Source organism: Gadus chalcogrammus, chromosome 7, assembly GCF_026213295.1.
Source record: "Gadus chalcogrammus isolate NIFS_2021 chromosome 7, NIFS_Gcha_1.0, whole genome shotgun sequence".
NCBI classification, from domain to species: Eukaryota; Metazoa; Chordata; class Actinopteri; order Gadiformes; family Gadidae; genus Gadus; species Gadus chalcogrammus.
Genome location: NC_079418.1, coordinates 28,641,263 through 28,665,369, shown reverse-complemented (window position 1 = coordinate 28,665,369; position 24,107 = coordinate 28,641,263). Strand labels below are relative to the sequence as shown.

The 24,107-nt window shown below is 50.7% G+C and overlaps 1 protein-coding gene across 1 annotated transcript in view; it reads left to right on the top strand.

Moving 5' to 3' along the window:
• The window catches only part of LOC130386106 (peripheral-type benzodiazepine receptor-associated protein 1), a 62,245-nt gene that overhangs the window by 26,518 nt on the left and 11,620 nt on the right, over positions 1-24,107 (top strand). The window contains 20 exon segments of the mRNA XM_056594885.1: positions 4,759-4,929; positions 6,583-6,666; positions 7,453-7,542; positions 8,177-8,299; positions 8,417-8,521; positions 9,109-9,159; positions 10,103-10,135; positions 11,901-12,081; positions 12,776-12,848; positions 13,323-13,336; positions 14,324-14,535; positions 15,656-15,762; positions 16,140-16,249; positions 17,321-18,271; positions 19,858-20,009; positions 20,867-21,214; positions 21,555-21,986; positions 23,064-23,177; positions 23,592-23,762; positions 23,832-24,107. The exon segment at positions 23,832-24,107 is cut by the window's right edge and continues 330 nt beyond it. Coding sequence (XP_056450860.1) covers positions 4,759-4,929; positions 6,583-6,666; positions 7,453-7,542; positions 8,177-8,299; positions 8,417-8,521; positions 9,109-9,159; positions 10,103-10,135; positions 11,901-12,081; positions 12,776-12,848; positions 13,323-13,336; positions 14,324-14,535; positions 15,656-15,762; positions 16,140-16,249; positions 17,321-18,271; positions 19,858-20,009; positions 20,867-21,214; positions 21,555-21,986; positions 23,064-23,177; positions 23,592-23,762; positions 23,832-24,107 — 3,798 coding nt within the window.

Genomic DNA, 24,107 nt, shown 5'->3' with positions numbered 1-24,107 from the left:
CCAATTTACCAATATCAGCACAGTAGGCCCGAGGGGTGATCAATTTGCACATTCAGGGCCAAAGCTCCATGTTACCGCCTCACCCGCCTCAAAAGGAGTGGCCATTTCTGCCATGACAGAACGATTAATGCATTCCCTGCTTTGCTTTACTCACTGATCAGCTTGTGGGACTAGGTTTGTTCTAAATTGGTGTAATGTCAATGTTGTGCAGTAGTTTCGTTGTTGCTTTATTAGGCTATGCCTGCAGCCGTTCGTTGCGTTCTATAGACCTACGTCTATAGTTTTCTGTACATGTACGGCAAATCGATGATAATAGCTATTTGTGCTTACTGCTTAATAACTACTGAATATGTGTGTAGTATAAGTGAGAATGCCAATAATACTTTTTGGCCGGGTTTAAACACAATATGAATATGAATTACAATTTGTGAGAAGTCTGCTGGCGTTCATCTTTTACTGTTAGTCCCATGCATCACTTCTGCAGAAAGTGCCAGCAGTATGGAATAATTGGTTTTAATTGGACACATAATCTTATTTCTGTCTAAGAGTCAATGTTGGTGTTGCTTTTACACTATGAAAGTTGTTCAAGGACCCCATCTGGAGTAATAGGATTGGCGGTTGTAGTTTAGTTTCTGATTCTCACAGTGACCACATACAGACCCCTTTTCAAGAGACACACACACCACACACACACACACACACACACACACACACACACACACACACACACACACCACACACACACACACCCCACACACACAAACACACACCACACACACACACACACACACCTACACTGGCATGCAACAATGTCTTCTCCACATGATGCAATAGGTTTGGTTGCAACAGAAAGAGAGGCTGAGACCCTCCCCTTCATCCTTTCCCCAATGGGACCTTATTCCCGAACGAGACTGTACGGTAATCAACAGCGTCAGACAAATCATATTTTCATCAGATTTGAATTGGGCCATGAATAACCAACGATGTTTGTCAATTGAAGATTTTTTTTGGGTCAAACCGTGAAGTGTAGTTTAAGATTTAGCCTGTTGTGAATACGCTCAGTGCTCTACTCCTCCCTTTTCACACAATATACCTCTCCAACACCAACATGCATCCAACCTGATGTGCTTACATCCCGGTTGGAGGAACAGGCATTGTGTTAACCCTTACCCATCTCAGTGGCTCTCTGGGTGGGCTTGGGGAGGATAGAAAGACAGTTCTGACGTCACTGACGGGTCTTTTGGCTGCGTAGTGGTTCCTATTTGGTTTCTCTTTTACGTTTTCGATGTACTGGCGAATATCTTGACCTGCTAAATTATCTTCTGAAAAGACAAACATCATACGTGTAGTTGAATATGTGCACTATTCAAACGGGAAACAAAATAAACTGTCTCTTGCTGATGAATACCGTACATATCCTTTCTGAAGAAGGGTCCAATGGTGGACCAAATCAGGGGAAGGGACTTCTAGAAGGAATCATTATTGCAGTCTTCTAATTTCGGTCTTGGACTTCTATGATTCTTTATTCCCTTTCAAATATCTACCGACATGAATATTGCCTTTCGGATTAGTGCAATTTCATTGAAAATATTTGGTTTAACCAGGCATATAACCAACCAGGCCTACATGTGCTAACAGACAAACAGGCTCTCCTTTTAGGTCGACGCGACGACTACGACATTTCGGTTGTGAGAACCACTATCATTGCTCTGTAAATCGCATTGGACTGAACTGACCTTTTTTTGGTAAGCCCTCACAACCATGGGCATTTGGATTTAAAAAGCAGTATATATATTTATTTTTCTCTGATCACAAGGGGTATTGTTAGCGCCTCATCGTATCATGGGCGGCTTACATTAAGCGGGCCAGTATTTTCTTCCTCCCCAGATAACCCCTCATCGCTCACCTCTACAACCCCGGCGTCGCGGTGTATTGTTCAATATGTGCGTGGCAGACCCTATGCTTAGCCTTGATTTGATGCTGGACGGGCCGTGTTTATTCCATGTTATGCTTTATAAATAGGCCGTGATGTAATAATCTCTGATAGTGTTTATCCCTCAAAACCACTTCATGTTGGCATTGGGCATCGTTGAAACTCTGGCCGTTTCGCCGTTTTAGGAAGGCTGTGCCGTGGATTGCTGCCTCTGCTGTAGCTCCTTATTGTAGGCAGCGAGCTGCAAACAGAAAGTGAAAGCATGTCCTAGGGTTTCACAAGAGATTGTATGGACGAAAAGCTACACACATTTTTTTGGGAAAATTATCAGTAGATGAGTATTGATGTGTAATTGAACGATACTAAAAACTATGTCAATGCATAATTGTTTCATCGTTTGATCAAATATTAAAACAAGCAGGTTTAATCGTTGATTAAACCAGTTTAATTAACGACATTCTTTACAATCCACATTTTACTAAGACACTGTCACCAGATCACAGAGGAAAACTCTGGACGCATTACTAGTTAAGGCAGCGTGAAGCTTTAGGGTGAATCAAGCCAATTAAAAGTCCTGAGATGATTGGACAGGGGTTGGCCGTAATTGGCAAAGAGCACAGTTGGACCGTAGCCAGGAATGGGGCTAATGGGACCATGCCTTCCACGACCATGACACTCTACCATGGACTCCTTTAAATGCAGCAGAAAAGCAAAAAAGCAAACTCAAATAAAACAAGGGTAGAAATGTAACTATTATTTTGAATTTATTTATTGATTCGTGGGGAGGGGGGATTCTTTAGCATGACTCAATTCTACAGATAGTATTTTAACTTGTGGTCGGCCACTGCGTTCACTACGGCCAAAAACGTCTGATACGCGATCTGAAAAGTTCCGTCCAGGGAGGCTATGCTGAGGACACTTTGTGGGACAGACTTCATGTGGTCTCCCTCCCCACCCGTACACACAGGGTGTCCAGATCCCGCGTGTGCTTTGCAGGCCCCCAAGCCGAGCTGGGACAGAAGTCTGGCATCTCATGCTCCCTCACTTGTGACCAAGTCTTGATACAGGATCAATATAAAGATTACTATCACTTAATAGGAATTCCTTTATCTCAACCGTGTCTTTTAAAAAAAAGTACGCTTCCTTCACCGACTGCATTCATTAATCAATACAAAGATCCCCACGGCTTCATAGGCATTTCCTATTCCCTATTTCTAGAAGTTTTATTAAATCGATTTATAAAAGTGGTTGCCTTTATGAGCGTCCATGGGAGTCTCTAATGGCCGCCTGTGTGGAGCGTGAAGGAGAGGGCTCTTGGTGGCACGTGTCAGAGCGGCTCTGATCTTGTTACTGGGTCACAGCCTCGGCGGCGCTAGCCCAGTTCTGCTCGGACGGCAAAGACGCAGCGGCTAAAGTTAGACGCTGCGGTCCTCGTCGCTTGACCCTCCGCCAGTAAACCCTCCCGGTATCTGGAGATCTCTCTCTCTCTCTCTCTCTCTCTTTCTCTTTCTCTTTCTCTCCCTCTCCCTCTCCCTCTCTCTCTCTCTCTTTCTCTTTCTCTTTCTCTTTCTCTTTCTCTTTCTCTCTTTCTCTTTCTCTTTCTCTTCTCTCTCTCTCCTCTCCTCTCTCTCTCTCTCTCTCTCTCTCTCTCTCTCTCTCTCTCTCTCTCCCTCTCCCTCTCCCTCTCCGTGTTGCACCCTCTCCAGGCAGAGTGTTTATGTTTGAGTTTCCTTAATGGGGAAATCAAAGTGGACGATGGCTCCTATTTGAGTCTAATTAGAAAGCACACGAGGTAGTTTGACGAGGCTGCAGGGCCGCGGCTGTAGGGATTCCCTGTGGATTATGAAGTGATCCTCGTGGACCACTGAGGAGAAGGCTCATGCTGCTAATCCCTGGCTCACAGCGGGGGGACGGTCGCGAGTGTTGCAGCCACGTCACATTAGAACCACTGCTATTTGATTTGAGGCCCGTCTCAGCTAGGGGGGGGGTTTGGTGTTTTACTAGAGCCCTAATCAAAGTGTTAATGTATTGATACTTCATGGAAATCTGAAGTACCAAAACATTAACATTACGGTTCGAGCTTTTCTGCCTTACTGGAGAGGACTGTGAAGCAGGAACGCTGGTTAAAAGACGGAAAGATATGTGGGGTAGGAACACAGGACGGAGTGGAACCTGCCACTCTACAAGTCATATCGTTAGTGGTTAGCATTGCCCATTCCGATCATATTGTCCGTTCCTTTTTAAATAATGTTTGGGTCGTCCACTTTTCTGTCCCCAACCGGCTGTTGCCCAGGGCTGTCGATTCTGTAATTCTCTTGTTTGAATTATTATATCCTATATATTTATTGTAGTCTCATTGAGATTAAAAATCTCTTTTACAAAGAGAGACCCGGCCCAGATGGTGACCAGTACACAGTAACAACACAAAACACACGACAAAATACAAGTTCAATACTAAGTGCCATTGTGAAAATACAGTACGATTATCGACTAAAACATTTGCCTCTTCCAATGAAGTCCGACATCAAACACTTAAGAACAACTTTAAATTAATTTAGAGTCGCCAGGTCCTGAAGCTGGAGCTGCTTCTGCAGGTTATTCCAGGAAGATGGTGCACAACCCTTAAAGGCCATTTTCTCCCCAGTTCTGTCCGTTCTTTAACCCTGACATTCATAAGCACCATGTCCCGAGACCGTGACCCATGGAGGGGGGGGGGGGACACATCTCCGGGGCCGCGTGCCGTGACAAACAACAGGGGAGATGACCTTAAACCACCCCCCCCCCTCCTGACCCCTGACCCCGACCCCGTCATCGTACCGTTCCAGGCTGCCAGTGAGACCCCTGGTGTGGTGGTAGATGAGGCTCCAGCCAGACGCGAGGAGGCTCCCAGAGAGGAGGAGGAGGAGTCGGGGTCGCCAGTGACGCCCCCCAGGGGCCCGAACCCGCCCCCCGCCCAGCAGGACCACCCGTCAGAGGAGCACCGTCTGCACTGTCTGGTGAGGGAGACCCCCCCCCCCCCCTCAAGGCCCCGGGTCCCTGGGAACCATCCCTACCCAAGGTCCCAGTGTTAGTGGTCACACTGGGAACCATCCCTACCCATGGTCCCAGTGTTGCTGGCCACACTGGGACCTTGGGTAGGGATGGTTCCCAAGGGCCCCGGGGCCCTTGGGAACCATCCCTACCCAAGGTCCCCCCTCCTACAAGGGAAGAGGGACAGTGGCAGGCCCCACTGTGACCGCCGGTAGGGTGAAGGGATGTTCAGGGTTTTACGTTGGCCGTGTGTTTGAAGAGCTGATGTATTGTCTGCATGCAATGTTTCTTGTTGGCGGGGAGAAAGTGAACGGAAAGGTACCGGTGGAATTATAATGGCGGTCTTGGAAATAGATGAGTAGCGTTTTGTTGTTGTTGCTGGTGGATCTTTACTTTAAAGGTCACCAGACCATCAAAGGTAATTTATGCAAACACTTGTGTGTTTCCATATTACTCTGAATTGGTTTACCCTGCTTTTGGCCTTCTTCATTTATCCCGGTATAATTATAAAAAGTGGAAGCAGAAACCTTAAAACCTATAAAGAATATCGCCATTTAGACATGATGATATATTTTCTTCGTGAGCAAAAAACTAAAATATAGGTATATAGTTTAAGAGTGTCAAGAGTGGCTTGTTTATGTATGTTTAGCTGGCATACAGGGATAACATTAACCAAGGCTGCATTTCATGTTTTATGTTGTGCAGTTTCAATGCAAGCTGAGCTGAGGGTAGTCACAGAGCACAGTAGTAGGTATAGAACATACTATATTATACTGTATACTATATGACACATACAATAGACACAGCTGTTTGGCCTTAGTTCACTCTAGAACTCTCTTCCACAAGCTACCCATAAGGACCAACCGTTTGCCATGAGTAATGCAGAATAATGTCTGAATTCAGACCTGTTTCCAGGGCCTGTGTGGCTGGAAAAGCACGATAAATTCGTATCTCAAACAATGAACCGCAACAAACGACAGCTGATTTCTCTTGGCAGTCAGAAGCACTTTCAACCTCACTGACATGCATCTGCAAGGAAAGTGGTGTCCTCTCTGTACTGCAGGCAGTTTAGAACGACCAGCCGTCAAGTCAGGCCACAGACAGACACGCTCTGATGAATCATGTGGTCAGTAGCATCTTAACCGGCCAGACTCTTCCCAGTAAGCTCTCACTTGTGTCCAATTAGCCCCTGGGTTCTCTGACTGCCATAGCTACTCTCTAACCTCCGATTGTGCTGGACGGTTATGGGAGCATCTCCATGCTGAAATAAGCTGATTTCGCCTTTGCTGGACCTCCGTGTAATCTGCATTTAGAATAATTAAAGGATGCTAAGCTTGGTAATGCCTCATCCATCGCTGACATGTTGGGGGGTCAACACAGGAATGAGGGACTTAGCCTATGGATTGTGCATCACTACACACACAGGGCGCTGACCCGGCATGTCAAGGAATCATATGTCGGAGCCAAGGTCTTGCGTGTGTTTTTGAGTTCTTTCCTCATGGAAACATTGTTGATCCTGTGTATAATGAAGCCTGGAATGAACGTCGTTGTAATGGGAATGTCGGCTTTTGAAGGACGCAAAGGCCTCACTCTGCGATATCTGCTTGTGTTCGTCCCAGGAACGAGAGCTGTGCACCAAGAGAAAAGAATGTGAAAACCTCGAGCATGAAGTAAAGAAGCGACAGAAGAGATGTCTGGATTTGGTAAGGAAGCGACCTTCCCCCCCCCCCCCCCCCCCTCTCCACTCCCAGCCCTGGCCGACTGGTCCGTTCTGCAGCTGCTAAGCTGCTCACACATGGCAGGCGCTCAGGTCAGCTGTGGCCGTGCTATTGTTCTCTCACAGGGCAGAGCGTCACTGGCTCCTCTCAGAGTCAATGCAGAGCTGCCTGGGCTGGTTCAGTAGGCTGACACCAGGCCGTGTAGCACAGTGCCTCAACAACATTCATACGTTGTGTATGTGGACCTGCCTGCTCTCGACCTTGTATCGTGACATTTGAAATGATTTTGCTTTGTGTGTGATAAGGAATAGTGATCGCCGATTCAAATCATGAGGTCTTTTCTATATATCTTTTTCTCCGGGGAAGAAAAAAAAAAAAGAAAATACCTCATAATTTACAGACAGACAGTTCCATAAATGTTCCTTTTTTAAATTTCGACTTGTGACATTTGTTACCATCATTGTGTCCCTTTATGATGTCAATTGAGGGAGCAAAAGCAGTCTCGGCTCCAAATATCGGCTCAAGAAAATCGGCAGCCCGCATCGGCCCTAAAATGTCCATATCGGTCGATCCCTAGAAATGATGGGATGAGAGTTTTTAGCAAAGCATTCTTCCACCCCCTTATTGAACTCCTCTTACCGAGGTGACTGGTAGGAGGCGACGCCTAGGTTCTCTGGTGCCTGTCAGCAGGCAGGCAGTGGGAGCTCCTCGTCAGCCACAGCGTCCGGGCGATGAAGGTCACCTCTGTGTGTCTGTGTGTGGGTTCTGCAGGAGAGCCAGCTCGAGGATGAGCGAGGCAGACATGGCTCACTAAAGGAGGAGTCCAATCTCCTAAGGAGGAAGGCGCAGCTGCTTGACCAGGTCAGTGTTCACACTTTAGGTCTACACAGGTCGGTCCCAACCGTAGGATCAAAGACCTTTATAGTATCGCGGCCCCGGGTTTCGTTTAAGACCAGCGCATCACATCTTTTAAAGCCAAACCGTTGCCTATTCATGTTAGGTCTTTCTGTTATTTTGCTCTCCTTTTAGCAGACTACCATATGTTGTTTCCAACATCGATCATGTTTTTACCAGTACGTGAGCTTTTTTAGGATCCAATGTCGCTTTCTTCTCTGACATGCAGGCAAGGATCTCTGACATAATCAGGGGGTTATATATATATTTAAAAAAATCGGATCCAATCCGTTCACTGGACACATTTCCTGGGTCCATTTGGGTCATTTAACGCCCGCCAAAACACCACTATTGTTCCATTGTTTTTCAGCTTTCCCTTAAAGCACAGCCATAACTGATCTCACCCTACAATTTAGGAAAAATGTCAGTGGTTTATAAATAAAAACATAAATTACCCCCTATGTAAATTAAATAGGCAAATGGTTATTCGCATATAGAGGCTCTCTTTGCTTACATTGAACCCATGTTTGTCGGCGCCTAGGCCTAATTCTGACCCCCCCTGCGTCTTTTTTAATCGATTGTCCTCTGTATTCCTCTGCAGACTCGGGCTGAGAATGAGGACTTGAGGGAAGACCTCTCGGAAGTGACCGCTCAACGCAATTCCGTTCTCGAGGAGAACCAGAGACTCCGTGCCAAACTGGAGAACCTAGAGCAGGTCCTAAAGGTAACGAGAGCAGAGGAATCCTTCGTCCAATCACCTCGTCCTCGTGTCCCCATCGGAACCAATCGATTATCGAGTATCGACCTTTGACGCCGAGGTGTCTTCCTGTGTGTTTTGCAGCATATGCGAGAGGTCGCCGAGCGAAGACAGCAGCTGGAATTGGAACATGAGCAGGCACTGGCAATCCTCAAGTTCAAACAGGATGAGATCAAACGGTTGCAGCGGGTGAGTGGGCAGCGCGGGGGGGTTCCGCGTTCGATCCCCATGTCCTGTAGTCCTTGAGGAAGATACCCCATGTGCTTCAAATCGAAGCGTTTTAGGGAACGTATTCAGATTCGAGTCGGTAATGAGTAGGCCCTCGAGCAGGCCCGACGTGAATCTGAATACGTTCTCTGAGACGCTTTGGTTTGAAGCATCTTCTGCACAAGGGAATAGTAATAAAAAGTAAATGGTACCAGTAATGTGCTCCAGACCAGTGGCTGTGTCCCATAAGCGCCATGGCTTAACTCTAGCCCCCTTGTACCTAACCTTGCGTTCTGATAGTGTCCCTTGTTTAAAAACCTCCTGACTTTTGTTGAGGTTTTTTGACACAAAAAAATACGGTTGTTTGGTATGTTTTGGGGATTTTCCTTTAACTGAAATGCCGGCGTTTAGCCAGCAGGAGGCAACCTCGGGGTAGACCTCGAGAGGCCTTTTTATTTTTGGCGGCACCTTTCAACAACAGGGCCTGATGTTGAAGCGTAGCCCTAGTTAACCTGGACAACGACCATCTTGATGACTCAAACGGTGCTGTGTGCTTGTATGGTCCTCAGGCTCAGTTATTCGCCAAGAGAGAGCATGAAGGGGTGGTGCACATGCTGGAGGTAAGTCATTCTGCTAATACAGGTGTGTCCTCCTCAGGTGGCTCCAACTGAAGTCCAAGACATACACTGTTATCTCATTCTCTCTCTCTTTCTCCCTCACTCTCTCCCTCTCTCTTAACCCAACTCTATCTATTGTCAGTCCATAGCAGCTATATATAGAGAGAGTACCTCACCTCTCTGAGAATAGGATACACAGCACTTATATCAGCTATATAGTCTATATCAGCTAAATATATATATAGAGTGTGCCTCACCTCTCTGAGAATAGCACACACAGTAGTCACCTCACACATCACATCCACGCTGCATCACATGACAGGCCCCCCGAATCACCCGATAACATTAAACGAAATGTGCATGAATATTGAATCTCTCCCAGCAGGGGGGATTCAAACGTTACAAATCTCTCTCTCTCTAGTAAGTAAAGGAACATGTTTGTAAATATACATACTATATAGTGTTAATCTTTCTCTCTCTCGCTCTCTCTCTCTCTCTCTCTCGCCCTCACCCTCGCCCTCGCCCTCGCCCTCGCCCTTGCCCTCTCCTTCTCGAAAAAAAGACTCCCTATTAGTGCAGCAGTATGCTGTATGCGTGATATTGTGATGCTGTTTTGATCCAAGCACCTGGCAGAGCAGCCGTTAGAGAACAGACAAACACTTGTGTTTGTCTGTTCTCTCACGTGAGGTGACGGTTTCAGCAGATGGCTTCATCGCGCCGCATCAAGGCGCCTTATTTATTTTCCTGTTTTAGTTTGTGCCGAGCATACTACTTAGACAAGTCCATATTACACAGGGATTCATATGATCACACATTTTCCTCAACAAACAACTGATTTATACCCACACTCACTGCATAATAGTCTGTTCTCTCATCTGCTTTGTAACCTAGAGCGCTGACTTTATTTATTTTTGCTCATGCATTTTATCGTTGGTCTTCGTCTTAGGAGTTGAAGCAGTTTGTGTGGCGGAGAGAGCTGGTAGGGTATAGTTCCTCCTGGTTTGATCAAACACTCCAAGCGCTCTCCTTCTGGCTTTGGGTTGTTCTTTTCCTCTGCCTTTCTATCTTTCTTTCCTTCTCTACCACACCATGTCCAAGGCATCACCGGAGTTGGCCTCTATTGCTATAGAGAGAGAGAGAGAGAGAGACAGAGTCCTGGGATGCTAAATAAACGAAAGACATTTGATCAACATGAAGCCATAAGCCGGTGCTTAGGCCTTCGACGCGTGCGACCTCCCTGTGAACCAAACGACTACTTTCTCTGTTAACTAAACGCGTACTCCTTCCTGCAGTTGTTCTTTTCATTCAAGCATGGGTGTGTTTCTAAATCTGTGTGTGTTTTGTGTGTTCTGTCGTGTTCATTCCTCTGCCAACCAGAGTACACTGGACTGCATGCAGGTACCAGCCACACACACCTCCTCCTGCCTTGTCCGACCTTCCCCTTGAGCACAGGCGACCTCTGACCCCTGCAGATAGAAGCCCCCTGTGTGCCCTCCCCATCCCCATCCCCACATTCACAGCCATGCCCACCTGTAGCGTTAATGTTCAGCGTAGAGTCACACAGTAGGGGGGATGTTAGCGAGGGAAGCCACCGGTTGCATGACTCGACCCATTCCCACCAGTGGATAATATTCCCTTAGCAGTTCCCTTCGTTTTTTCCGTCGCACATAAATATATATTTACGCTTCTGACGGCAGAAACCAAGCTGATGTTTAATTTTCGTAATGGCCAAGTGCCTGTGACGGAAACAATGCACCCTGGCAACATGAGATCCGCGGATCCAAACGTGTCACAGTATGCAGCTTCAGTCAACACATGTGTTGTACGTTTAGGGTGCTTCACCCAAGCTGCTTCCGTACCATCAAGATAAGGGTTTGAAAATGTGCCAAGTTAGCTGATACAGCATTAGTTGATCTACCAACTGCTTACCAAAGGTTATTTTGCGTATAACAGGCCGCTAAACTATCAAGAGAGACACCGGCTCTTCCCCCGCTAGACGCTCACCGCCGTTCAGTCAGATAAGCGGTGCTTGCAGACCAGAAACCTGGGGCTCAGGCGTATGTAGGTGTGAGGGGGTTGACAGGAAATGATGGTTGTTGAGACGGCCCTGCCAGGAAACGCTCACCGCAGCCGGAAGCGAGAACAGGTCGCCTACAGAAAGTCCCCGAGGGGGCCCACCGGCTAACCCTTTGTAGCCTGTTCTCACAGACGAACCTCGGCCAAAGTGCCGCAAGCATCGTTCCACTTTGAACCCTGCTTCGCTGTGCTATGCTACGCTACCCTTTGCAGAAGCTGTTTAACCCCTTGCATTACTATTCCTTCATCTCTCCCCGTTTCGTCTTGTCCAGCCCCTGTATCTTCCCTGTCTTGTCGTTTGTTTCTGAATTAATCTAGGTTGATACTGAGTGTGTCTTGCAGAGACCTAGTCGCCTTTGCCAAACTTATTTCACAAGCCTGTAAATAAAGGTTGAAGGTGTTGTCAGTGAATGACTGAGCAAACATGCTATTCCGATTCGGAAATGCAAAAATTATTATTTTGCTGATATGGTTTCTGCAAGAGCCGATACAATGTGTTCCTAGATTGTGGAGATATGTCAATGTTTGCAGAGACATGTAAGAGCTACACGGGGCCAATTTAGACATGGCTATGCCTTATCATTAATGATGATAACCACCAAACCATCCGGACTGAGGTTGATGTTGAACTCTGCCTGTGTGTGTGTGCGTGTCTGTGTGCGTTTCAGACCAAGGTACGCGACCTGGAGGAGAAATGCCGCAGCCAGAGCGAGCAGTTTGGCATGCTGTCCCACGAGCTGGACCAGTTCCGTGTGCAGACCTCCAAGGTGGACCTGGCCAGCACTAGCCTTCTCTCCAGCCCCAACCTCTCGGTTCTGACGAATGGGGTGGGCCTGCCTACGGAGCGAGGTAACGGGGAAGAACGGCACCCAGTGCACTCGTCTCACCTCACACAACCACAGAGGGGTCCCGGAATGGTTCCACTTGTGGTTCCGACCACATGTACATTATTGACTCAGGGTTTTATATTATATCCTCATGAGGACAGACCTCTGGGTACTCATTCCTGTACTATGAAACCAATCATTTATGCTATCGTCAGTTTAAGGGGTCTTGCTCTAACCAAACCCGTAATCGTGTTTTGAATCATGAATCATGTGTGACGTGAGTACCGCGTGATATTGCAGTTCCTATTTTTGCATCTTCCTGCCTCGCTAACACCAAAACAATCTTTTCAATCTGTATTTCCCAATAATAAAACAACGTATACTGCCTGAGAAGGCATTTCGTCGAGCTCTCCGTGTCTGTGGTCTAACTGAAGCGCATGGACGTTTGTCAAAGAATTCAATGTTGGATTTCCACGTGGCGTAGAGTCAGCCTTCTGTCTTAGTTTTTCCACTGTCGCTGGCATGCTTCTTCGTAACGACGTCTTAAAGAGTTGTGTAATTCAGCGCCGTCCTCCACCAAGCCTATCCACCAGGGTGCCCTGGGCTGGTCGGGTCTCCACTCAGCCCAGAGAGGAGGTTTAGGTGGTGGTGGTGGTGGTGGTGGTGGTGGTGGTCATAGTGGTCATAGTGGCGGTGCTGTGTACTCTGTGTTCTAGACTGCAGTGGCACCTGTGATCTGGTGCTACTGAGTGACATAGCCTTCTGGAGCCTAGAGGGAGGGGACTCTCTGCCCCCAGGCCCCGACGCGTGGGCTGGGGAGCCCCTGCTGGGTATAAACCTTCTCTCCTCCACCGCCTCCCCCCGTGTTCACCCTCTCGCCTGTCGGTTCACCTGACCTCACCAAGGTCACCGCCCCACTGGCGGAGCATGCTGCCCGAGTCCCTGCCTGCCGTGTCCCATAACTACCGTCACATTAGAGCCCCTGACCGATCTGTTATTTTCCGTTGCTCTGGTCTTGCTCAGACCGTTGGCCCTGGTCGCATTGTAGTCACATCACCAAAGGTCTGACACGTTGAACCGGATCACGTTTAGAAAGGGGCCCCCGATAAAACGGATTTAAAGAGGTGGCGCACAGTTTCTTGGACCACTTTCTAAGCATTGTTCCCGCCGCTCTGGAAGTGAGAACGGATCTGTGTCGTTTTGTCGCCGCTGCTGCAGCGCGGGGCCTCGGGCGTTTAGCGTGGTTTAGTGTGCAACACGAAGGTCAACACCTGAAGGTGAGGCCGGCCGGCCCGCAGAGCTGGGCTTAAGCCCCTTAGGCGCTCCCTGCCCCGCCGTGACCTCTGAACCCGGGCACAGATGGACACAGAGGATTTCACTTCACTCTTTTAATCAGCCAGGTTTCAACCTCTCGCCTCCCGCATGTCACACTCTGAGCTTCTCCCCCCCCCCCCCCCCCCCCCCCCCCCATACGTCCTCCCCCCCACCCCTCGTCCTCCCCCCCCCTCTGCAGCCTGTTGACACCTTCATGTTAGCAGAGGCATGACAACAACGGGAAATTACCTTACGCGCTGAATTTGCATGTCTGTCCAATTCATGTACTTTCATTGTCCAACCTGGTTTTGATGAATGTCAACGCATATGATGGCATTTTTGGGGTTATGTGTGGTTGTCCCTAAATATATATAATTTTTTTTACCGTTTTCTTGTGATGAGACGGTTGGTAGCTGTGGAGATAGACAGATAAGCTCAGCGACATTGACACAGATCTCACATCATTATCTTATACCCACAGCTACTCGCACCTGTGTCATTATTTATTCATTTTTTCGCAATTATTCTTGTGTGTTTTGTATCTATACTAACTTTTTCTTTCCTCCTCCTTGACTTCCTCCTCCTCTCCACTCTCTTCTCTTACTTTACCTCATCCTTTTCTCCCCCTTCATCTCCTCCTCTCCTCCTGTCTCTCCTTCCTCCTCCTTCCCTGCATCACCTCTCTCCCCTTCCTCCTCCTTTTCTCTCACTACTTCTCTCTCCCCTTCCTTTTCCTCCGGTCTCCTCTTCCTCCTCCTCCTCTCCTGTCTCCTCGTCCTCCTCGTCCTCGTGCCCTTCCCCCTCCCCCTTCCTCTTCCTCCTCCTCCTCCTCCTCCTCCCCCTTCCTCCTCCTCCTCCTTCTCTTCCTGTGCCCCCTTCCTCCTCCCTCCTCCTCCTCCTCCTCCTCCTCCTCCTCCTCCTCCTCCCCCACCCCCTCCTCCTCCTCCTAGATGTGGCGGCCCCCCTGCGCTCCCTGGGGCCCTCGCCCCATGCCACGGGGTTCAGCCGGGTGGAGCGCGCCCCCGCCACCAAGCACCGCGAGCTGCCCACCATCAGCGTCAGCAAGTCAGGCTCCACCTCCAGCAGGTCCCCCGAGGCGGCCCACCTCAGCCCCCGCTCCGACGCCCACCTCAGCCCCCACAAGTCCAGCTCGGCGCACGAGGTACGCCCCCCCAGGTCCAGGTGCATGATGTGGGGGGAGCTCCCCCTTCATCCCCCATTGTCGTTTTAACTTTCAACCTGACATGACCTTGTGTGTGTTCCTGGGGGGGAGGCACTCAGAGTGTTACATTCACTTCCACTGTCTCCCCTTACTCCTCCTCCTCCTCGTCCTCCTCCTCCTCCTCCTGTCTCCTCCTCCTCCTCCTCCTCCTCCTCCTCCTCCTCCTCGCATTTAGCGTCTGCTAAATGCCCTAAATATAATGTAAATGGGATAATACAATATATATATATATATATATTAGGGGTGGGAAAAATAATCGATTCATCGGTGCATCGCAATTCTCTCTAGGACTATTCCGTCTCGATGCAGATAAATTAATAATCGGAACAAATAAAGTATAAAAACAAAAAAATAAAATTGGCAAAAATAATAATTATCCCTCTCTTCGCCAGAGAGGGATAATTTTTGTAATTTTAAAATTATTATATTTATCTTCAGTGTGTATTGGCCAATCTGATTTGTCTTGACACGATTGCTATTCAGCCTACGCATAGCAGGCACGCTAACTCACAGCCAGACACAAGAACAACCTTTTCTTTAATGACCTAGAAAAGAAAACTGAAACCTATTTTTTACATGCTTCCATATTGTGTTGTAATGCAAGCTGCATTGTTCATAGAAAGTCCTATTTGTGACAAAAGCTTTTTCTCTAATAAAATATTAGATAAGTTAATTCATCTGTTGATGTCTTTAATGATCGTAACAAATGTAGGAAGTGATTAGCAAACTCAGATGTATATTTTGGAAAAGCACGCTTGGAAATGGACATAAAAAAATTGTTGCATCGATAATCGTTTTAGAATCGAATCGTTGACCTCATAATCGGAATCTAATCGTGAGGTGCCAAGAGATTCCCACCCCTAATATATATACATATATATAAAACAATCTGTCAAGTGCTATACAGCTTTTCCCCAAACAAATTACAACACCTGGAGGGCAGACATTCTTAGTATGGGGGGGAATCGAACCCTTTACTTGATGTTAGTGTTCGTCCAGGCTCCCCTAGTGGAGCCACAGTGGACCCGGGTGGTTGAGCGTGTTCCCTGGGTGTCCGCAGGTGGACACGGCCAGCGAGGTGGAGGAGCTGGACGTGGACATCGCCCCCGCCCCCTACAGCGCCAGCAGGGGAGCCGCCAAGCTGCAGGTCTTCATTGGCCGATACAGGTCAGAGGTCCCACCTCCTCTAGGAAATTAATTTCAGTATATCTGCTACAAGATGAGAGCTGGGTGCTTAGTGCAAAAATGTACATTTGATCCACGTGTGTTTTTTGTTTTTTTTGTGTTTCTTTTTATTGAATTATTTTTATTTAACTATTTCTGAACGATTTCCAAAAATGTTGGGCCTAATCATTTTCATTTTATCCAAAAATGTATCATCACTAAGGATAAATGTTAAGATGTCAGTTGAAATGTTGAACACAATGTTGACTACAATGTAACAGTGGTGTACGAAATCTCGTACACCAAAAATAAAATACTAATTATAAAAAAAAGGGTAGCCCACCCTCGGTGACTAACGTCTCCGCTGCTCTCCCATGCAGCTACAACCCCTACGACGGGCCCAACGACAACCCCGAGGTGGAGCTGCCCCTCACGGCCGGGGAGTACATCTACGTGTACGGTGACATGGACGACGACGGCTTCTACGAAGGTTCGCCGCCCCTTCTGAAAGCATGCGCTGGAACGCTTTCAGCGTTGTTTAATGAGTGCGGTGGTTTTTGTGCTATGTGGGTCAGCTTAGCTCAGGAGTTAGAGCGGGTGGGCTTGTAACCGGAAGGTTGCTAGTTTGATCCCCGGTTCTTCCTAGCTAGGGTGCCGAGGTGTCACCTGAGTAAGACACCCAACCCTTATTGCTCCCGACGAGCTGGCTGTCGCCCTGCATGGTTGACTCTGCCGTCAGTGTGTGAATGTGTGCATTAGCCGCTCTTGGTTAGCCTGGCTATTGTCAGACCAAGCTCAATGGTCAGTTGCACGTCGGTTTGGGGAAGCTGCTGTCATTTTCTTCATTACAAGAGGCGTGATCAATGGGCCTAGGTCAAACGAGGCTGTACGCAATTGGCCGCTTGCCGTCGCTTCCCTGTCGTTATTGTCTTAAACCAGCCAATAGCATGCCAGTGGTAAAAGGCGGCTTGGTGATTGGCTGCAGCAAAAACGTATCGAAGCTAGAAAGAAATGTATTGGTCTTCTCCAGACCCCGCAGGGCGAGCTCAAACCGCGGCAGAATGGGCGGGGCTACCCAGTCTAGTGCTGTGTTCCAATATCCATCCTTCCATGAGTACACTTAAACGTAGTACACTATCCACGCTCACTAGGTGGGCTGATTTTCAGATGTCAGTGTCGTTCCAAACCCTGCAACAAACATCCCGCTTTGAACGGTGTACTCTTTAAGCCTAGCAGCTATAAAAAGCTATAATAGCTATACAAACTACAAAATGATGTAGCTAAGATGGCTGCCGTTGAGTATGAAAAGTGTACATCGATCCACCCTTCCCGGTTTGACCGTTTTGAGTACACCATCCGGGTCCTTCAGTACACTTATTTTCGCCCCGATCTTAATAGGAACGCCCTACGTACTCAAACTAAGTATAGCAAGTACGGATAGTATGGATATTGGAACACAGCATAGCTGTAGGTCGCTTTGGATAAAAGCGTCGGCTAAATGCCCTGAATGTAAATGTTATGGCTCTGGTGTAAGCGTTGTCTCCCCCCCCCCCGCCCCCAGGCGAGCTGATGGACGGGCGGCGGGGGCTGGTCCCCTCCAACTTCGTCGAGCGCGTGTCGGACGACGACGTCATGGGCTCCCAGCAGCCCGAGACCACGGACCCCGGCTCCCACAACTCCCTGCTGGACGCCAGCCTCCACAGTGCCAGCCCCCAGCACCACCTCCCCCCCCATCTGCACCACCTCGCCGCGGCGGGCCCCCGCGCCTCCGAGCGCACCGAGGCGGCGGCGCCCCCCGTGCCCGCGCCCAGGACCCTGTCCCCGGCCATGCCCGCCCCGTCGCCCCCCGTCGTCGCCGCCGCCGCCACCGCCGGCCCCTCCCCCCCGACCCCGCCCCCCCTCACCAACGGCCTGGACCTGGACCTGGACGAGGTGGGGCTGGACGTCGTGCCTTACCCCCGCCGGCTCACCCTCATCAAGCAGCTGGCCAAGAGCATCATCATCGGCTGGGACCCGCCGCTGGTGGCGGCGGGCTGGGGCGACGTGTGGAGCTACAACGTGTACGTGGACCAGGAGCTGCGGCTCAACGTGCCGTTCGGCGCCCAGACCAAGGCGGTGCTGGAGCGGCTGGACGTGCACCTCAAGGCGTACCGCGTGTCGGTGCAGAGCCTGACGGAGCGCGGGCCCTCGGACCGGCTGGCCTGCAGCCTGCTGGTGGGGCGGGACGTGTGCGTGGCGCCGACGCAGCTGCGCGTGGAGCGCGTCACGGCCACCGCCGCCCAACTCTCCTGGCTGCCCAGCAACAGTAACTATGTGCACATCGTGTCCTTGAACGAGGAGGAGTGCGAGCTGGTGAAGGCCGGCTGCTACTCGCTGTGCCTCAGCAACCTCGCGCCCAGCCTGCAGTACTCCGTCAAGGTGGAGGCGCGGCCGCACCGCACGCCCTGGGAGCTGCCCCTGGAGCGGCGCGACCACCGCAGCGCGACCACCGCCTTCTCCACGCTCATGGCCGGTCAGTTCAGAGACAGCACCGCTTACACTCGAGCAGAAGGGCGTAGAATAGAGTCTGGTGGAGGAGAGTGTGGTAGAGTCTGGTAGAGTCAGAGTGTAGTGCAGGAGAGTGTAGTAAAGTCTAGTAGAGTCTAGTGGAAGAGAGTTTAGTAAAGTCTAGTAGAGTCTAGTGGAAGAGAGTTTAGTAAAGTCTAGTAGAGTCTAGTGGAAGAGAGTTTAGTAAAGTCTAGTAGAGTCTAGTGGAGGAGAGTGTAGTAAAGTCTAGTGGAAGAGAGTGTAGTAAAGTCTAGTAGAGTCTAGTGGAGGAGAGTTTAGTAAAGTCTAGTGGAGGAGAGTGTTTTAAAGTCTGGTGAAGGAGAGTGTGGTAGAGTCTAGTAGAGTGTAGTGCAGGAGAGTGTAGTAAAGTCTAGTGGAAGAGTGTAGTAAAGTTTAGTAGAGTCTTGTGGAGGAGAGTGTAGTAAAGTCTAGTGGAGTGTAGTAGAAGAGAGTAGTAAAGTCTAGTAGAGTCTAGTGGAAGAGAGTGTAGTAAAGTCTAGTGGAGGAGAGTGTAGTAAAGTCTAGTAGAGTCTAGTGGAGGAGAGTGTAGTAAAGTCTAGTGGAGGAGAGTTTAGTAAAGTCTAGTAGAGTGTAGTAGAAGAGAGTGTAGTAAAGTATAATAGAGAGGCTGGAGTAAAGTCTAGTAGAGAGTAGTAGAGTATTGTAGTGTAGCATAGACTTAATAATATAGTATGTCTATGGTAGGTATAGTGTGGCAGGGTATTGTTTACTACAATAAAGTATAGTTCAGCATATTATTTCATCGTATAGCACCATGTGGTGTAGCATAATACATAGTATCATAGAATGGCTGACGGTAATACACTTGAGTACACCTAATCCATTAGCGTATTAGTCTATTCAGAGGACTGAGTAAGACCTGGAACAGAAACATTTCAGCCAGGCTAACGTAAACCAATCAATACTAACCAGGCCCACATATAGATAGATGTGGAAGATCTAGGTCACTCTTTTCAAACTGCATTTGTATTTTGTTATCCTGGGAAATACGTATATTCCACAATATAAAGCTTTCTTTTGAATCCATTTATGATGAATGACCAGTTCAGATGATCTACGTTGAGGCTCTATTAATCTTCTGGTCTTATAGAGAACGTGTACGATTAGTTATTGTGCAGAGATAATTCTCGGGTGAGCTGCTCGATCCCAAACTTAGACTTCAGAGCATTTTTCCAATATTCATATTATAGAAGCTGCACTTGGTCACCACTAAGAAATTACAACATAGATTGTGTGTACACTTTCATTTTTGTGTCCTGATTCTTTTTAAGTCGGGAGGTTAGAGGTTAATGAAGTCGGCCGTCTTTTATGCATCTCTAAATTCAGAAACCACCATGATTGGCCGATCACATCCTAGTCCAAGATGTGACATTGTCCCTGTTGTCGTTGGTGTATAATAAATACGTATATTAATATAAGGGATTAAGTGAAATGATTGGAAACACTGGCTTGGATGTCTCCATCTGCTAGCAGGCCACGGGCTGCCCTAGCACACTTACCGCTCCGACCCTAACCCTCTCTCCCCCCCAGGCCCTCCGGACGCCCCCCTGGACGTGCAGCTGGAGCAGGGTCCCTCCCCCGGGATCGCCCTCATCAGCTGGCTGCCCGTCACCATCGACGCCGCCGGGACCTCCAACGGGGTCCGCGTCACCGGTTACACCATATATGCCGACAAGAAGAAGGCAAGAGCTGTTCACCGTGACTGCCTCTGGGGCTGTGTGGAAAACAACTATTCTTGAACTTGTGATAGTAGCGTACACATTGGGATGCTAGTTTTTTTCATGCATATGCATGCAGGATGTTAATTGTGGAGTTTGCTTGGTTTCGAACGAAACAATTATCCACGCAGGTTTACTTCATTGAAAGGTAACATTATTCCACCAGCTGTGAGTTTGATTAGCCGGTACAAGCCGTTTAGAAAATCGGCCTCTTCTGACATCACATGTGGGCGTGTCCGCCTAGATGTGTGCTGGATAGATGAGATTTTCAAAATGGCTTCTAACAGCTAATCACACTCACACCCGTTGGTATAATATGTCGTCTCTAAAGAAAAAACTGTTCTGATGCATCAGGGAACGCTAGATGAACAGCGATATGATCTGACACTGGTACCTCCATGTGACGTGTGGGTGTCTGATCACTGGTACCTCCATGTGACGTGTTGGTGTCTGATCACTGGTACCTCCATGTGACGTGTGGGTGTCTGATCACTGGTACCTCCATGTGACGTGTGGGTGTCTGACCACTGGTACCTCCATGTGACGTGTTGGTCTCTGACCTCTGGTACCTCCATGTTGTGTGTTGGTGTCTGATCACTGGTACCTCCATGTGACATGTTGGTGTCTGATCACTGGTACCTCCATGTGACGTGTGGGTGTCTGATCACTGGTACCTCCTTGTGACGTGTGTGTGTCTGACCACTGGTACCTCCATGTGACGTGTGGGTGTCTGATCACTGGTACCTCCATGTGACGTGTGGGAGTCTGATCACTGGTACCTCCATGTGACGTGTGTGTATCTGACCGCGCCCCCCCCCTAGGTGCTGGAGGTGTCGTCCCCCACCGCGGGCAGCGCCCTGCTGGGCCCATCCCAGATCCACAGCCTGCAGCTGGCCCAGGAGCTCACCGTGCGCACCACCTCCGCCCACGGCGAGTCCAGCGACTCCCTCGCCGCCCCCGTGCCCGCCAAGCTGGCCGCCATCATGGCCGGGCCGCCGCCGCCCGCCCCACCGGCCGCGCCCGCCCTCCCCGACGCCCCCTTCCCCTCCCAGCCCCCCACCGTCCCGTACGGGAACTCTGCTGCCAAAGTGTCGGCGCTGCCCCTCGACACGGCGCCGCTGGACGCCCTCGCCGCGGCACACCTCCTCGCCGCGGGGGACGCCGCCGCCGCACACCACCCCCCCCCCCACCCCCACTACCACCACCCCCACCTCTACCTGCAGCAGCCCCACCACCCCCACTACCAGCCGCCGCCGCCGCCGCCACCGCCCCAACCGGAGGCCGTATACTCGGGCGCCTCGTACGTGGACACCTGGGCCGGCCCGGGCCCCGCCCTGGCCCCCAGCGGGGCGGGTGTCTCGGGGGCCTACACCACCAGCACTCCCACGGTACGACCGCACCCGGCGGCATGGCGGACACCCGTTTCTGTGACGCGTTCAACAACCGCTCTAGGGTTCGAAGTTCGAGTCTTAACCGGTGTGTTTCTCACCTGCGTTTCGTTTCCCGCAGATCAACGTGACCTCGCCCAGCGCTTTCGTCTCACACCCGGCGGCGTTACCGCCGGCAACGCCGCTGGGTGTGCCCCCAACACCAGCGCCGCTGCCGGTCGCCGCCGCCCCCCCGGCGGCGGTGGCGGCCGTCCTGGTGGACCACCGCCGGGACACCGACAGCCCCGGGACCATCCGGCCCTTCCCCTCCATCGCCGAGTTCCTGCAGGAGGAGCCCAGTGCCAAGCTCTGCACCCCGGAGCGCGTCCCCAGCCCCCCCAAGGCCCCGGCGGCCGACCTGCTCAACCCCTGGGCCGCCGCCCCCCCCCTGCGTCCCCGCAGCGCCTCCCCGCTGGAGTCGGAGGCGGAGTCGGAGGCGGAGAACACGCGGCTGGTGTCCATGGATGACTTCCTGTCCCAGGGCCAGGACCCCCAGTATGCCCGGAGGGCCCAGGTAATTCAGTTCAATTCAATTCTATTTGGTTTGTAGAGCCATTCATCACCATAGCAGTCTCAAAGGGCTTAACAGGCCAAATATTACAAATAATTAATAATATAAATAAATAATAAAAACTCACTTAAAGGGTAATTCCGGTGTAAAATGGATTTGGGATATGTTTTGTATGATAACGAGTTGAAACGTTCGTTTTGGAGCACAAAAAACGCATATAGAAGCATTCTTCAGTTGGCTGTTTTTAGCCGATTCTATCAAAACGCTATAAACTTGGAACGATGGGCACTGGTTTTGGTAAAAACTAAATCGCTATTTTAAACCACTTAAAAGGCTAGAAGTAGCCCGACATTTCTTTGGTAGTATAATAAGGGTCTTAACATATAAAACGAGGCATTGAGAACTTTGCAAGTGTACAGATTGTTTATTAAAAGGACATTTTATGCACACAGAATCCCAGTAGATCACCCGTCGACGCCATTTTGTTTTTAAGACTCGATAGGTAGATTGACGAACACAGAGCTTGTGACATCCGTCAGCAACGCGCAAGCTCTGTGTTCGCTGAGGTCTGTCCTGTAGGGGGGGTGGAGGTCTGTCCTGTAGGGGGGGTGGAGGTCTGTCCTGTAGGGGGGGCTTGGAGGGCGGGGGGCGTGGGTGGAGGTCTGTCCTGTAGCGGGGGCTTGGAGGGCAGGGGGGGGCAGTGGTGCCTTGGCCACAGGCTGGGTGAAGTTCAGACGAGGTCACACTTTAAGTGTATGCGTCTATTCCGGGATTCTCATTTACACTTCCACGCCTCCCCCTAGTCGTGTCTGTTAAAAGAACGTGTCCCATTTTGCCTGACACCTTTTAATACATTTCTTATCAGCTTGTTAGCACCATCTTCTTTAGGTTGGTGCTAAAAAGAAGCCATCACCCGCCACACCATGCACACCAGACGTGTCTTAACGTGCAGGGACACACACCGAGCTCCCTGTACAGAAGCGACCCCCTAGGGGGGGGGCCCTCATACACAGGGGGGGGGGCATGTCCTGGTATACCCGGGGTAAACACCTGACGCCGTGGGGATTCTGTCGTCGCCAGGGCGACTACATCGCAGACATCAGCCGCTCGGACCTGTCCGACATCCTGGAGGAGGAGGAGGAGGACTACTACTCGGACCACCGCGCGGACTCCCACCGGGGCTACGCCGCCAGGGTAAGGGACGGAGCCCTGGTCGCCGCGACAACGTCGTCGTCGTCATGACACCACGCACGATTTCCCGCTTCGTTCCCCCCGCCGGGCGTGTCGTCGTTACTTGTTGTCGTGTGTGCGTGTGTGTGTGTGTGTGTGTGTGTGCGTTCGCCGCCACCAGCCTCTTTTGAGTTTCTTTGTTTGTGTGTGTGTGTGTGTTTTTATTTTCGCGTCTTCCTGAATGTAACGTTCACTCTTCTTTTCTGTCTTTTTTCTGTCTTTCCGTTTCCTGCGCTGCATGCTCCTTTGTCTTGACCTCCCCCCTCCCCCCCCCCTCCCCCCTCCGTCGTTCCACTGATCCTATGTACACACACCTCCACCCTCGCCCACCCTGCTTTGACCCCCACCCACCCCCACCCCCACCTCCGGACGCTGCAGCGCCACAAGTCGGACCCCCCCGACAGCGACGAGGAGCCCCCCGAGCGCATCCTCACCCTCCCCCGCCAGGCCCGCCACAACCCGGACCTCTTCCTCGAGGAAGAGGGCGGGCGCTGCCCCCTCCACCGCCAGCCCCGCCCCCGGGCCACCTTCCCCCACCCCCGCGACGGAGCCCGGCCCTGCCCCGAGCACCTCCACCACAGCCCCCGGCCCCACCACCGCCACCCCCACCACCCCCAGCAGCACCACCACCACCCTGCGCCCAGAGAGCCTTCGGCCCCCGGCCACGGGGCCCGCTCCCGGGCCCAGCAGCAGCGGGCGCGCTACGCCGACCCGGCGGGCCCCGACGGTTACCCCGACGACGACGGCGAATCCAGCCTCTACGAGGGGCCCTGCAGCCACCGGGTGTCGGGCCCCGCGGCGCCACCCCCCCAGGCGGCCCCTCGCGCCCGGGAGCAGCCCGGCTCCAAGATCGGGGGGCTGGGGGACCGGCTCCGGAGGGAGGCCCTGCGCAGG